We start from the raw sequence: 15,637 nt of genomic DNA, 5'->3' as shown, positions 1-15,637 counted from the left end.
TCCATGAGTAGTTGAAGTCTGTATACTTTCTGTCTTTCATGTTTGCTGTTTTTTTTCGCAGTTCTGCTACACTAACCTAAGCTAAGCTACTAAAATTCACTTACTGATGCTGAAAAACACACTTTTTGTGATTTTCTACAGCATTACAGCTTATTTTAGTACAATTAGTATGCACTGCAGAGTAATATCTCAAAGAGAGTTGAGAGAATGACAGCAGTGAGCTCAAGCAGGGGAACCAGTTTGATAAACATCAGAATGACTGGAATGATTGAAACTGTCTTCTCTCTCCAGCACTTTTGTAATGAATATTGAACATTTAATAAATCAAATATGAAGGGAAAACATTAACAAAACAATCATCAAAAATAAAACAAAGTTCAATTCTTTTCTGCCGGTCAGTATAATGGAGGACCCGGAGCCTCTGTTGGCTGTTAGGTCGGAGGAGAGGAGGCTCAACGGCCACTGCAGATGGAGCTCTCAGATGAAGGTGGTGGAGGATTTTAGACGGAGGCTGAAGTACTTCTTCATGAGCCCCTGTGAGAAATACAAGGCCAGGGGTCGCAAACCATGGAAACTGATGCTACAAATATTAAAAATTGTAATCATCACAGCCCAGGTAGAATGTCCAGAATGCTTTGGTTGTTCTTGTCATCAAACATGAAAATGTACGGAGGATAAACATCTATTTGTTTCATATGTATGTTTTTTCCCCCCTCTAAGTTAGTCTCATTTGGACTGAGCAACGAAATGATGGTCACCTTCAAAGATGAAAATCTGATGACATTTAGACATCTGTTTCTCAAAGGATACAAAGATCAGCCGTTGGGAAGCTACGCGCTGTACACAAAAACAGATGTTTATGATCACATCTACTACATTATCAACAGGGTACTGAACATTTTGATTAATGGCAACAGTTTAATAGCACATTATCTAATTATGCATGTAAAAATGTGTCTTATTCCTGTCTACATATTTTATTTTTTCCAGTACATCAATCTCCAAAATCTGACAGTAGGTAATCTTGCATATGAGAAGGTTGATGGCGAGTACACTCCTCTGTCTGTCTGTCAAGAGTTTTACAGAAACAGCAGCATCGATCCTGGCAATGAGACCTTTGACATAGATCCACATATTGATAGAGGTACAAGCACATTATTGCTATATAAAGACATTCAATTCTTCACACTCATTTAATCAAGTATTAATGGATAGATTGCTCTAAATAGCTACAGCTGCTGTTTGGTATTTATAGAAACTGATTCATGTCACAAATGGAAAATAATCACATTGGATTTACTTGTGACTCCATGAAAAGAGGAAGCTCATGCTGTCCACAGCAGCACAGTGTAGTCAAAGGTTGAGCTATATGAAATCTAGCTGCTCGTGAACGTTGTGCCTTGTCATTTCCTCCTCACAGATTGCATTTCCATATACCCTGAGCTGTCCTTACGCAACAGTGGTTTGGCGACACGCGTGAACTTCTCATTAGATTTCAAAAGGTGACTAAACTGAAAATACTGGTTTCCTGCTAGGTGATAAGAATACCTACCGCCTGCTAATATATGTTTGTGTCTGTGTCCAGGCTGCTATCAGTGAACATCTACCTTACTCTGAAAACCATCAATCTGCAGACTGTGAGGCACCATGAGCTACCAGACTGTTATGTCTTCCATATAATGGTCGGTGACCAGTCTGAAAACTGCCACACCCTCATTTCAGCTTTTAGAATATATTAGCTGATGAAAACATGCAGTTTTTCATGCTAATAAATAATATCCCCTGCCACTCACTCACAAAAACTTTCCTTGTTTTTATACAGATAATGTTTGACAACCGTGCAGACAGTGGAAAGATTAAAGTGGATATTGAAAATGATGTTGTAATTTATGAGTGCAGAGACTGGAATGTGGAAGGAACCTGTAAGTTTTTACCTGAACTCCTAAACCTGAACCTGAACTTGTGCATACCAACCACTCATGTATTATAAAAAATACTAACATCTGTCATTGCTTCAAGCACCAACAGGGGGCACATTGACATTATCCTGTGAACTCTGACACCTGTATGATCTAATGGAGCAATAACAAAAACCTGATTTTTTGATTTCTAGCCGGGAAGAACGACTACCTGCTCTTGTTGCTTGATTCTGTGGTCATCCTTGCCTGCTTCACCTCTCTCATCCTCTGCACGCGATCTGTCATCAATGGCATCCAACTACAGTTTGTAAGTAAAGAGGAATGGCATGTAAATGGATTATTATCATTAGGTGAACATGCATGGTTCATATGTGGTTATGCATCAAATTAATAGCATAATAAGTGTCATTTTCTCTACTAATCTGACACTCTGTAGTCGATTGAATTTATCTCTTATGAGTTTTACAATGTGTGTATTTCTCTCATGCAGGAGTTCAACATATTCTTTCATGCCTACTATAATAAAATTGTGACCTGGTCAGACCGTATGGAGTTTGTGAACGGGTGGTATTTCCTCATCATTGTCAGTGACACACTGACCATCGCTGGGTCAGCACTCAAAATTGGAATACAAACAAAGGTTCATTTTTCATTGAGCATTATTGGCTATATTTTTGCATATTATTCACAGTCTTTTACAACATGACTTTAATGGTTAAAAGATCAGGTCCCATAAATTAGGATGCTTGAAAAGTTAGTAAAGTGTTTATTGAGATGTACTTTTATCTTGCAGTACCTGACAAACTATGATGTCTGCAGTATTTTGCTGGGAACAGCCACGATGCTAGTCTGGGTCGGAGTGATTCGATACCTTGGTTTCTTCAAGAAATACAATGTAAGAATATCCATGAAGCTGCCTTTTTGTTTAGTTTTTTGCATAATGTATCAGTCAACCTGTCAAGATCAGCAAATGTATATGTGGAGAAACTGAAATATAAAAAACCTTATATTTTCTTCCAGATCTTGATATTAACCTTAAGGGCAGCACTCCCAAATGTGATCCGATTCTGCTGCTGTGCGGCTATGATCTACCTCGGGTATTGTTTCTGTGGTTGGATTGTGCTTGGGCCTTACCATGACAAAGTATGTAATCACACTGAACATCCATATCTTTGTAATCATTGCATATCACATTATTGCTGTTTCAAATGTCAGTGTTCAGGTTTTCTCTGTTTTGCTGACACTGAAATATCAAAACTTCATTATCCAAACTTTTTTTTCCCAGTTCCGAACACTTGACAAGGTGACAGAGTGCCTCTTCTCGCTCATCAATGGGGACGACATGTACGGCACCTTCCTGAAGATAAGATACAAGGGCTACATGGTGTGGCTATTCAGCAGACTCTACCTCTATTCCTTCATCTCTCTCTTCATCTACATGGTGCTCAGCCTGTTCATCGCTCTCATTACCGACACCTACGAGACCATCAAGGTCAGACTGAGTCACCTCCTGAGAAATATTCTTAGATTTTGCTGTAAAGAGATGTTTCATAGGTCACAGATAATTGAGGAGTCTGTGTTATTTATTTCTGCAAGTTTAATTGTGCTACACTTTTCCAGCATCACCAGCAAGACAAAGCACCGGTGTCCCAGCTTCAGGCCTTCATAGCAGAGTGCAGGGATGAGCCGGAGTCTGGAAGATACCTGACTGATGAGGAACCAGCTTCTTGTTGCCTCTCTTCTTGCTGCTTGCCTGGATGCAGTGAGAAGATGTAGTTCAAGTTCTACCTTTTGCAAAGTGTTGGCAAAGAGGCAGCATGAGGCTGAATAAAGCCCAACAGACTCCTGACTGTCTGCATGGAGCATTTGATTATGTTAATGGGTGATAATTACTCAAGTACTGTTACTTGATGTTTACTTGACTTGCTGAAAAGTAAAGAAGCAAAATGCAAAACCTTCTCTGTTGTAGACTGCTCATGGGGACCAGTTAGTTAAACGGTTAACATGACAGAGCCAATGTAATATCCTGATGGTAATAATTTCAATATAAATATGCACTACCAACCAATTCCTGCTCATTTCAGTGATGCATTTAAAAGTGGTGCACAAATTTCCTTTGCAAGAAAGAGATTACCGCATGAAGGGAAAAAGATCCAAACTTTAACATGGACTACAAAGTACAGAGTCTGACGAAGGGAATCCATAATGAGTGAAACGACTCTACTTGTTGCTATAAAAGTGTATATATCAAGATTCAGATCACTTTAATTTATGTAGCTTTTTAAAAAAAGTCATCCTGACTGCACCATAACAGCATAATTGTGGGCTGTTCTTGTCTTTCTACATGCAGTTGAGTGTAATACTGTTTTTAAAATCTATGTAAGTGAGAGTAGATTTATAATATATAATATAATGTACATTCATATGAAATAGCTACTGAATTACAGTACGATCAATGGTAATTGGTTGCAGTATACATTTTCTCAGCACTGTATGATACTATATGGACATATAAACTACAGTATATGCTGTGTGTCTGTTGTTTTACTTTGTGTATTTTTGTACTGAGTCTCTGTGTGGTTTTTTTTGTACCTGTGACCAAATGATTTTCCTTCTTTGGATAACTGAAAGTTACTGACAACTGGAGTAAAATGCCTTGTACATATGTATTAAACTACTTGGACAATAAAGTTGATTCTGACCACCCATTATGCTGTCTTTTACTCGGCTCACATACAGTATTTTCACCGACAAAAGTATAAAAAAAAAAAGAAAAAAAGAAAATGTAATTTTTGTAAGTCGATTTACTCAAGTGCTGCACTGTAATTGTTCTTTACTTGAGTATTTCTATTTTGTGCTATAGTTTATACTTCTACTCCATCACATTTCAGAGGGAAATATTGTACTTTTTACTCCACTGCATTTATGTCACAGCTGTAGTTATCAGTTACTTTTCAGATCAATATTTTATATGTAAAACATGTACACATCAATTAATCAGTTTTAATATTCAAATAATACATATTCAAGATTCAAGATTTAGTTTATTGTCATTTTCTTATGTATTTGCATACACAAATAAATGAAATGCTCTTCCTCCAAGCCCACAGCAGTGCAACAACAACAGAAATGATAAAGATATACTGTATATATAAAAAATCCCTTTAAAAAGATGATAAAAATACAGTACACGTATGATTAATGTGTAACTAAATTCGGCCATTTTACATAATGAGTACATTTTCTTTTGATACTTTAAGTACATTTTGCTGAAAAGTAAGTAAGATTTTGAATGCAGGACTTTTACTTGTAGGTGACTGCAGCAAAGTATGAGTGGGACATTCATATATATATATTCATATACATTCATATTGATATAGCGAGTCATAAATTAGGAAAAACATGCAGATCGTATATGTGAATATGTAACAATAATAATAATAACATGTGTTCTAAGACAAAATCCTCAGGTATGAGCTTGCAGCATTATGCTTTACAGGTGACTTTTTCTCATGCTGCCACTGGGATGCCATTGCAGTGCTTTATGACACCTGACAGCTTTTCTCATTTGCATAATCGTCTACTGCGCATGCTTACATCCAATGTGCGGATCAGATACTGGTTGCCTAACAACCCTGCCTCCAATAACAATGACGTTTGATTTGACGCTTGCTGAGGAATAGACTTCAAAAAAACACAATCAGCCACTGCCGCCGCAGCCTGCTTACCTTCTGTCGTCTGATTGAATGCGTTGACTTTAAAATAGGTGAGACTTTGTGCCCGTATCTGCTGCTTACAAGGTGACGGCTGAACTTAGCACGGGTCGGCAGTTGGCGTTTTCCGTGAAGGAGCATTTTCTTACTTTTGACGACCCGTTTGTGTTGACCCATTTCACGCCGTTGGAGTTACAGGTAAGCGTGAGTGTGTGTGTGTGTGAGAAACTTAGCATAGCTGTTATCTAAACACGCAGAGTATCAAACGTTACAAGCGTAACGGCAGTTAGCGTCAGTTTAACACGTTAAATTCAAATATCTTAGTTAACACCAGATTAATTTTATAACAAGGAATGTGAGACTTAAATTAACCTGTCTAGTTTAACCTACTTGACGCTTAAAGTGGTAAATTATTTCACCATAGTCTTACGATGAAAACACGGCTGTGACCACTGAAATTAAAAGGTTTAGCAAGCTAGCCGACGTTAGCGAACGTTAGTTAACGTAACAGTAAGTCTAGGCAAGCTAACTAAGTTACCACTAACAGTAGTGTATCTAACCTAGTTAGTATTGTTTGATATAAATTTACTTGAAGGTTAGCGCCCTCAACAATATAAAGCCGAAGCATAGCTGACTTTAGCGTTATCTCATCCTCAGTCAGGTTTGTTTATTGCGTTTGAGTCAAGTTGGTGAAAGATAAAATTAGAGCATGTTTTCTGGTTAACTAGATAAGAACTTTCAATGGAGAGAGTGAGCAGGCCTTCTGTTAGTAGTTGTGGTTCATTCAAGGCTTTATGGTTGCATTGCTGGACATGACATCAATGTTTTCCCCTTCGTTGATCACCATAATGTGCTTGACACTCTTGGCCTGAACACAAGTTTTACATAGTAAATAAGAGGGAGTGGCAGGTGGAGATAACTGGTTCAGCTTGTTTCACCAGAACATGTCAAGATCATAATATTTCCCCAAAGGCACAAAAGTCAAAAATACATGTGCTCTCTCAGATTTAGCCCCTCTGTAATGTGATGACTCCCTCGTTTTTATTTTTGTAAATCTCTGGCTTGTGGCTGAGATCATCTTACTACCCTGCAATTTAGTTGCCAGTAGCCAGTGGGAAGGCCCTTTTAAACCCCAATCTCACCCTGACTGGCAGTGGCACACATCTGCAGTTAATCCTGTGCGGGTGAAGCTTTGGCCCAGATTATCTATTGCTGGTCTATCTCATGGCTTGATGCTCCGTCGCAGGGCTCTGTTCCAGCGGGAGCCTCTGATCCACTGCCTGGCTGCTAATCCACCCCCTCGGTTGATAACTCATGACCTCGTGTCCTGATGTGACGGTGATATGGGAGAGTGGTGGACAACAGTGCCAATAGAGACATCTATGGGTAAGTTTCTCTACTAATGTGGCATATCTGGCAGAATATTTCAAATATAGAAAGGCCTGCTAGAGGTGACCCATATTCATGTTCCCATTTTAGCACCGCAGCCTAGTTCAACCTTCAGGAGAGAGGGAGAAAGTATAGTAGATGTAACGTGCCTGCAGTTGCCATGATTTGCTTCTCTCTGTGTCTTCTGTTTTTAGGAAACTATGATATCTCCAGCATATCACATGTGACAATGTCCCCCTCGAGACAGAACAACCTTGTGTCAATGCTCTCTTCTTTGCCCCTTTCCAAGAGCTCCTACAATGTGATAAGTGCCTTTTGCACAGAGGATAATATTCCTCAGTGCATCTCATACATCAATCAGGTACTAAAATGCTCTGGTTTAGTTTAGTATAAAATAAAATGCATTTGTCTAGTCACAGCCTTTACATTATATTTGATTGTAAAAATCTTTCCCGTTTTTAAATGCTCATTATGGCTGTATATTATTTTGTTCTTGACCTTTTTTACTGTCTATAGAGATAATTCAATACAACACCACAACAGTGACATAAATCCTCTTTCTTTCACAGGAACTCGCCTCCCTGGGCCTCTCCTCCACAAGTATCGAGGCCAGCTCACCAGGGGGAGCCGCCCTGAGCACAGTGCCAGCTCTGAATGCCATGTATGAGCTGTTGCAGATTCACAGGCGTACCATGGGCACTTTAGAGGAGCTTGAGAAAGAACAGCTAAAGAAGTCCAGCACCTTGGAACACATTCAGATGAACAATTCCAGACTCAAGGCATGTATGACAAGGGGGGGTCTCTCAGGTTGCTTCTGTCTTAATCCAGTTTCATTCCCACTCTGTTTACCCTCAAACCATAATAATCTTTATGTTTGCTAGAGTAAAGCTGCAGTAATAGACTTCTGACCAAACGGCAAATTTCCTCCATGCTCATTCTTCCAAAAAGAAAAGTATGTGACTACTAGACTACAGAGACAAAACAAGCTTTCGTAGCCGTGCACACCAAGAGTCTTACTATGTCCTATCATTCTGAATAGCACAACGGTAGTCTTGTATCTCCTAAGTTGTCTTTGCTTGTTAGGCCAAACATGCCTCTTCTATCTAAACCTACAAAGGAAGAAGTCAAGGTTATGTTTGCCATAATGATATGTGCAGAGGTAGAAGTGGAGCACATACCAGTTTTAAAGGACCAGTGTGTAGGATTTAGGGAGCTCTGTTGGCAGAAATGGAATATAATATTCATAATTATGTTTTCATTAGTGTATAATCACCTGAAACTAAGAATCGTTGTGTTTTTGTTACCTTAGAATGAGCCCTTTATATCTACAGTACATAGGGAGCGGGTCCTCTTCCATGGAGCCCGCCATTTTGCACCGCCATGTTTCTACAGTAGCCCAGAATGGACAAACCAAACACTGGCCTTTCATGGTTTTTGTGAGTTTCACAGCCACCATAGGTACTCCTACTTGCTTGGAAAGGGAGGGGGAGGGATATTCAGTTGGTTGCAATCTGCAACCTCACTGCTAGATGCCACTAAATCCTACACACTGGTCCTTTAAGATTGGGTTTTACTGAAGAATCCACTCTTAACCCTGAATTGATTGCTTGTACAAAAGATTGCCATCTCACTGTGCACTGTGTTTTTTTTCCTCCCAGGATCAGTTGGAACTGTCCATAAGGGAGAAATCAGGTCTACATGAGACAGAGAGGCAGCTACAACTCAAAATTAAGACTTTGCAAAGCTGCCTGAAAACAGAAAAAGACGAGGTAGACTACCTTTTTATGTTACAATCAGCAGCACTCACGTTTTGAGTTTCACAAAATGTTAATGTGTATTTGCATGAACTCATGATTTAATCATCCTCAACAGGTTCAGAAGCTCCAGAGTATCATTGCCAGCCGTGCCTCCCAGTACACTCATGACGCTAAGAGGAAAGAAAGAGAATCTGCAAAGCTCAAGGAACGCCTTGGCCAACTGCTGGTTGACAGAAAGGATAAAAAACTAGGTAAGCAAGTCTCCAGCATAAATACATACATACATATCTGTAAGATTTGAGATGAATACCTTGTGTTAAGCTTTTTTTTTGCTTTTACCTGGAAATTTCAGAACATCATTTTTTGTTCCCTGTTTTTCCCCCCAACTAGCTATTGATGTGCTGAATTGCCTGGGACGCTCAGATGGAAGAAGGAGCCACTGGAAGACTGCAAAAGCGACAGCCAGGTATGATTTAAATATATCTTGTCATGTGTAGACCATATTTTTAGACTGTAATATCAGTCAGGTTAACTCTATTTGTACACTGCTCTCTATAGCCACGAGGGTGAGATGTACAAGTCCTTGCTCAGCGACTATGAGGCGAGTCATAGGTCCCTGATGCTGGAGAACGCTGAGCTTAAGAAAGTCCTCCAGCAGATGAAAAGGGAGATGATACATATCCTGAGTCCACGACAACCCTCCAACAGAGGAGCCACTGCTGATGACAGTCAAGAGCAGGTATGTGTAATAATGATGATGATAATAATAATAATAATAATAATAATAATAATAATAATAATAATAATAATAATAATAATAATAATACACTAACCAGGTAAATGGGTTTGAGAAGTTGAGCTTTGATAATGGACGAAGGACTATTGAGTAATGTCCAGGATGCTAGACTAAAGAAGTGTATGTCTTCGTTCTGTTTTGCTCAGGCTGATTCAGATGGAGAAGAGAAGGCGGGTGACTCTAGCAGGGAAACGCTGGACCAATCATGTGAGCATGCCAGGGAGCAGCTCACCAACAGCATCCGCCAGCAGTGGAGGAAGCTGAGAAACCACATGGAGAAATTAGACAGCCAAGGTACACATAGCACTGTCACATATGCTAAAATGCTGAAAAAGTGACCGTAGTTCTCTACAGTTTTAGAGATCAAGTCATTGAAACATGACATGCCATTTGGATTTTTTTGTTTTTTAGACGAACATCATGTGAGGTTGCATTTACAGATATACAACATGCCTGAAAGGCTATTGAGATGATCAACTGTGATGTTTTTGTTTGCCAAGCATCTCAAGTGCACAGTCAGCTGGAGTCCAATAAAGAGCTGATACCAAGGGAGACCCATGAGGATGAGATGGAGAGGATGAGGCGTGAAGTGCAGCAGTGCAAAGAGTTCATTCATGCACAGCAGCAGCTCCTCCAGGTCAGTCCTGTCTGCCAGTTCATAAGACATAAAATGGTCAGTAGATCCATTCAGCACCAAATCCCAAGAGGATACAGTATGTCCCCTAGGATTTTTTTCCAGCAGTGGTGCTGTTATATGCACACAGGGCCCACATTGCCAGGACCTGTATTTGCGCACACACCAGCAGTGAAATAACTTACCTTAGTACTTTCTAAATTACTTAAGAATTGTTGCAGATAGGTTTATTCATGTTCATTGAGCCATGTGTGTGATAATTTTATATGAGCTTTAGGCCCAGATAGCTCTGGTTATAATAAATGTAAAAGAATTAAATGCCTCAGCACAGTCAAGGAGTTTGAGGGTTCTCCCTCAAGAAAATTTGATGTTACTTGACTAAAAACTATGGATTTTCACATCATTTTGGACCTTTTTTTTATTTAGGATTAGAATCAATTTATATTTTAAATATAACTAAATATTGTTTCCAGAGCAGCAACAGTAATGTTTACAACAGCAAAGTCATAAAATAAATAATATTTCTGACATGAAAATACTAATTGAAGTTTAGAAAGAATGAAGAACATTTGAAATCAGTCACTGTCAGTCATTCATCCTGTCCTCTGTGCTGGTTTGGGATCTCAGCCAGTAGCTAAGTTTACAAGAATTTGCCAAATTTTAAGATATGTGGCAAACTAAGTTTAACAGTTAGGCTACATACAGACAGCTTTCCTTTTTAGATAGTTCGTAATTTGCTATTAACTTAACCAGCATGCTGTGGTCATGTAAAACATGCCAGCGGTGGATGAAGGACTGCGGGCAAAGCAGTGGAAAATATTGCTTTTCTACATGATTATGCTTGTTGAACAGGTGGTTTGATTTAAAATATACACATGAAGGTTTTACTGCACATACATTAACGAGCGTAGTTGTCAAATTGAGTAAAACATTATCTTTCACTTAACCTGGTTTACTGTGTCCACGGCGGCCTCTCTGCTGCTGTCCGCTGTGTGTGTGTGTGTGTGTGTGTGAGAGAAGGAGCTGAGCCTCGCCCTCAGTCAAATGAGGGCAGAGAGGAAAGGCTGCAGCAATAACAACAATTCTCATTCGCTCACCACTAGCTCCAGTCAGCTGCTTGAAGTGGAGAGAGTGCACATGGTTTGCATTTGTCATATGATTATTATGTACAATGTGAAATTTCAGCGGTGGCGTTCATCGTTTAGCAGTGGCACAGCTGTTAAAATCATACAGGGGAAACACAGGGATACTTCTCACAAGTGCAAATTAAGATATGTAATTGCAGTGTAGATAAATGACTCCTGTCTGTTGTACATTATTGAATGTTAGTCTGACACTCTAAATAACTATTTGTATTAATGACTGAAATATAATCAAAGTGTGTTTGTTTCTGCCTGTGCAGCAACAACTTAACACATCATTTGATGATGAGACTGCAGCTCTTCTTAATGACTGCTACACTCTGGAGGAGAAAGAGCGACTCAAAGAGGAGTGGAAACTCTTTGAGGAACAAAAGAGAAACTTTGAGAGGGAGAGAAACAACTTCACAGAAGCTGCTATTCGCCTGGGGCGAGAGGTACTCGTATCTTCTGATATTGTGCCATATTTTTATTCAACTTTTATTGTGAGAGTTGTAATTGCACTGCATTTCTTTTTAATCTTTTTTTTCTTGTACTCCACAGAAAAAAGCCTTCGAAGAAGACCGTGCCTCTTGGCTAAAAAATCAGTTTTTGAACATGACTCCTTTCACAGACCGTAGGAGATGTTCCTCATCTGATGGTCAAAGTGCCTTATCAATCAGTAAGTCAGTGTCATCATTAACAGATCATTCACAATGTGCATACTCTGTAGTACACATTACTTTTTAAGGCTGACCATGTTCCAAGTCTTTTTTCATTTTATACATGGTGCTTGGGGAAAATAGAAGGTTTTTATGAAAAACTGCACCAAATCAGATGGCATAGTTGAATGAAAACCTAAGGAATAAAGAATACAAGCTATTAAAAACAGGAAAAAATATTTAATTCATTTATTTATTAATATCGGATGTTAATAATTCTTATATTATCATAAACTTTGATCCAATAATTTGATTATTCCTTTGCATTTCAGGAAGTGAGCCAGAGATGAGGATGTCTTCCACAAAAGCTCAGCTGGCCAAATCATCAACTTACGCTACGTTCTCCACTCCTAAACCCACACAAAGTGCTGCTGTGCCATCCACAACCGAACTTTACCGGACACTCCGCCTCATACCAGACAGCAGGTATATTCACTTACGTAATTACCATTGTTTGTATTTAGTATTTTTAGTGTTAAGTATTCAGTTTTGGGTGTATTATTGTCAGACGCATTAATCCTTTTTTTTTTTTTTCCCCTATTTCAGTTCCTCCAGACACTCAAATAGAGGACGCTGGCAGGAGTCTAGCTCCATTGAAGACGGAGATAATCGGGTCAAGTCCAAAAACAGAGTTCGATGTGGAGACTTGAGTATCTTCTCTTTGGGTGAAGATGAGAACAGCCTCACTTGAAGAACCTCCAGTGCCTTTTTTATTTTCCCCACAACGTGATCGACTTCAGCATCAATCCATGACTGACTTCCAACAGCACTGATGAACATTTCATTTTTTGCAACAACATTGCTGTGTTGCTTTGCTATGGACATACACAGATCATTCACCAAAGCTGATCGTACAAAGAGCACTTTAATGATTTTGCCATTGTTCATTACTTTTCTGTGCAAACAAATCAACACTGACATTTGAGATATTAAGCTATATTCAGTCAGAGGAGGGTACCAAGAAGTGATTTCAATATATTGGACTTTGAAATTATTTCTACATGTTGATTATATATTGAAGGTTCAAGTTTTATTTTAAATTAACTCTAATGTTTACATAACTTAGATATATAAATTATGAGTATAATTTTACTGGGAGCATGTTGAATATACTACTTAGATTGACAATAATCTTATCTTCTCTGCTGGTGTAAGAGTACAATAAAGATATTTTTAATGAAACGTTTTCTTTACTCTTTTACGTGGCGCCCGCTAGTGTACTGAAGTAGGAGCTGCAGTGTGAATACCGGTGTTACGCCGTATTTGGTGACCCATCAGATTATGTGACCTGCAGTGGGGGAGAAGTACTCAGATCCTTTACTTAAATAAACCACAATGTAAAAATACTTCATTACAAGTAAATATCCTGCATTTAAAAAGCTACTGAAGTAGAAGTGTTGAAGTACTACCAGCTAAGTTTACTTAAAGTATTAAGGTAAAAGTACTAATTTTGCAGGAAATTAGTACTTTTTCTTAAATACTCTTAAGTTGGATTTGAAATTCAATTTATTTCTTGTAATGAAGTATTTTTACATTGTGGTATTGATACTTTTACTTGAGTAAACGATCTAAGTACTTCTATCACTGCAGGTCACAGAATCTCACGGGTCACCAAATACGGCGTAACACTTCCGGAATCCGGATGTCATCATCTTTGCTTTTGTCTCAACATCGAGCCGAAGATCCCACGCACCGCCCAGCGTTCATCTTTCAGAAATACACATCGAGAATGTCGAGTGCCTCCAATATTATAGCGATGAAAAAAGTCGTACAGCAGCTCCGCTTCGAAGCGAGCATAAACAGAGTCAAGGTAATTTATGGGTTCATTGTTTTTTCTACTAAATAACGGGGGTTCATCTCGACCGTTAGCCCGGTCTGCTAGCAGCGCTAGCTGTGCCAGTGTTAGCCGCTAGTCAACAGGCAAACCAATATCAGGGCGTTGCTTGGAAAGAAGGGGAAGTATTAAACAAGTCTGGTATAACGGTACTCTAGAGATTAATTACTCAACATCTGGGAAAGAAAAGATTAAGAAGAGACCTCTACGTAGCCGTTTAGTAAAGATGACCGGGTTTGTAACCCAATGTAACCTCCTAAAAGTAATAAAACTTGTGAAAATGTAACCCAGAGAATCATATTCATTTCCAGAGGGCACAGGCCCATTTCTGATGTGGGTAATTAACATACCCATTGTTTATATACATTTGTTTCCTTTCTCCATATCTTCAACAAATGCTAACATTTTAACACTAAGACATCTTTGACAACATACTGACTCGAAAAATAAATGTATAGCCCAGAATATCCCTATCAATAATGACAGTAGTTTCTGCAACACATTGCAATTCAGAAGCACCAGAGATCACGATCACGTATGTTCTCTCATGGGTCTTGTTCCATGTTGTAACTGAGGGAAACATTTTTTAGGATGTCTGTTTGAGAGGCCCCTTCGGCGCCCATGTCATGGATTAAGTTTCTGGTCTTTTGTCTCCAGGTCTCCCAGGCAGCTGCAGACCTTCAACAGTTCTGCATGCAAAACGCCTTGCAAGACCCTCTGCTCACTGGTGTGTCCTCCAGCACCAACCCTTTCAGGCCGCAGAAGGTCTGCTCCTTCTTGTGAAACCACTGCATTCATTGGTGAGTCCGCCACCCACTCAGACACACACACACACACATTCAGAACAATTAATTGGTGTGATTTTTTTTTTCCTTTTTGAAAAGCTTTACAGAAATGTCTGAAGAGTAACATTTTAATTGAGACCGAAGTTTTCACAAGGGTGCCTTGGTATGACTATTAAATACATTTGACTCAGTACAGTGAAAATGAAACACAGGCAGTGCTAATCCATTTTCTATCTCTGTCTCTGCAGGCCTTCATTTTGATGCTACAGGGAAAAGTTGACCTCAACACTGCTCCTCATGCCAAGCCATTATACTGCCACGGGATCTCTTTGGGTGTAGAACACATTGGAATCATGTCAGGAAGATGACCATCTATTTTCAGCCACAGTAGAAGAAAGGAGACAGTTTTATTTTTCATGGCACAGTGTGATTTTCAAGTAAATTATTGTGCCTTTTCTATTGTTCTATTTTAGTCATCACTGTTCTGGACTTTTTTGTATTTAATGAATAAAAACATTCTTTATTACTCAAATGTTTTATTGATTGGCCTTCTGTTTCCTGCAACTCATTGATTTGACAGAGTGACATGATAGATATAACTGCTTGTGAAAACCAGCTGATGGAGCTCTGTCAGAAGCATTTTCATGCAGTCAAAGATGATAACAGAAGCAGCTGATATTTAGATCATGAAATAGAAATATTTAAACAGCTTAAAAGACACCGTATTTCCTTTGTTTTGTGTTCATTGCAGCAGAAAGACTTCTTTGCTTAACTCTAGGTTCCTGGTCTGGTAAAAGGTAAACAAGACGATACAGTTTGCTGTATTTTTGTTCATGGGACGGCATCTGCAGTAAGACGTGAGTGAATGAGAAGCGAGAGAAGGAAAGCATCAAATTCCCTCTTTGTTTCCTCCGACAGTGCTTCCCTGTTGCTTTGAGGTGGAAGAATCAGAATCAAAATCATATTTTTT

At 39.0% G+C, this 15,637-nt stretch overlaps 3 protein-coding genes across 3 annotated transcripts; all 3 read left to right on the top strand.

Moving 5' to 3' along the window:
* The first annotated feature begins 25 nt into the window (after positions 1-25).
* LOC122994566 (mucolipin-3-like) lies at positions 26-4,627 on the top strand. Its single transcript, XM_044369300.1, has 12 exons — positions 26-616; positions 721-888; positions 991-1,144; positions 1,421-1,502; positions 1,586-1,682; positions 1,823-1,922; positions 2,114-2,226; positions 2,410-2,559; positions 2,713-2,854; positions 2,887-3,062; positions 3,205-3,411; positions 3,540-4,627. The coding sequence occupies exons 1-12, from the start codon at positions 404-406 to the stop codon at positions 3,693-3,695; spliced, it is 1,758 nt and encodes a 585-aa protein (XP_044225235.1). The 5' UTR covers positions 26-403; the 3' UTR covers positions 3,696-4,627.
* Positions 4,628-5,565: 938 nt separating this feature from the next.
* On the top strand, positions 5,566-13,230 carry ssx2ipa (synovial sarcoma, X breakpoint 2 interacting protein a). The gene is made up of 14 exons (XM_044369298.1): positions 5,566-5,830; positions 6,879-7,018; positions 7,216-7,382; positions 7,591-7,800; positions 8,680-8,790; positions 8,894-9,029; positions 9,169-9,244; positions 9,337-9,517; positions 9,721-9,868; positions 10,075-10,211; positions 11,611-11,784; positions 11,891-12,008; positions 12,321-12,474; positions 12,595-13,230. The coding sequence occupies exons 2-14, from the start codon at positions 6,976-6,978 to the stop codon at positions 12,737-12,739; spliced, it is 1,800 nt and encodes a 599-aa protein (XP_044225233.1). The 5' UTR covers positions 5,566-5,830; positions 6,879-6,975; the 3' UTR covers positions 12,740-13,230.
* A 452-nt stretch (positions 13,231-13,682) lies between these two features.
* LOC122994563 (guanine nucleotide-binding protein G(I)/G(S)/G(O) subunit gamma-5-like) lies at positions 13,683-15,199 on the top strand. Its single transcript, XM_044369297.1, has 3 exons — positions 13,683-13,858; positions 14,540-14,682; positions 14,916-15,199. The coding sequence occupies exons 1-2, from the start codon at positions 13,691-13,693 to the stop codon at positions 14,663-14,665; spliced, it is 294 nt and encodes a 97-aa protein (XP_044225232.1). The 5' UTR covers positions 13,683-13,690; the 3' UTR covers positions 14,666-14,682; positions 14,916-15,199.
* Positions 15,200-15,637: the final 438 nt, after the last annotated feature.

Source organism: Thunnus albacares, chromosome 12 (genome assembly GCF_914725855.1).
Source record: "Thunnus albacares chromosome 12, fThuAlb1.1, whole genome shotgun sequence".
Lineage (NCBI taxonomy): Eukaryota > Metazoa > Chordata > Actinopteri > Scombriformes > Scombridae > Thunnus > Thunnus albacares.
The sequence above is the reverse complement of the archived record's forward strand: the minus strand, read 5'-3'. Positions and strand labels throughout refer to the sequence as shown.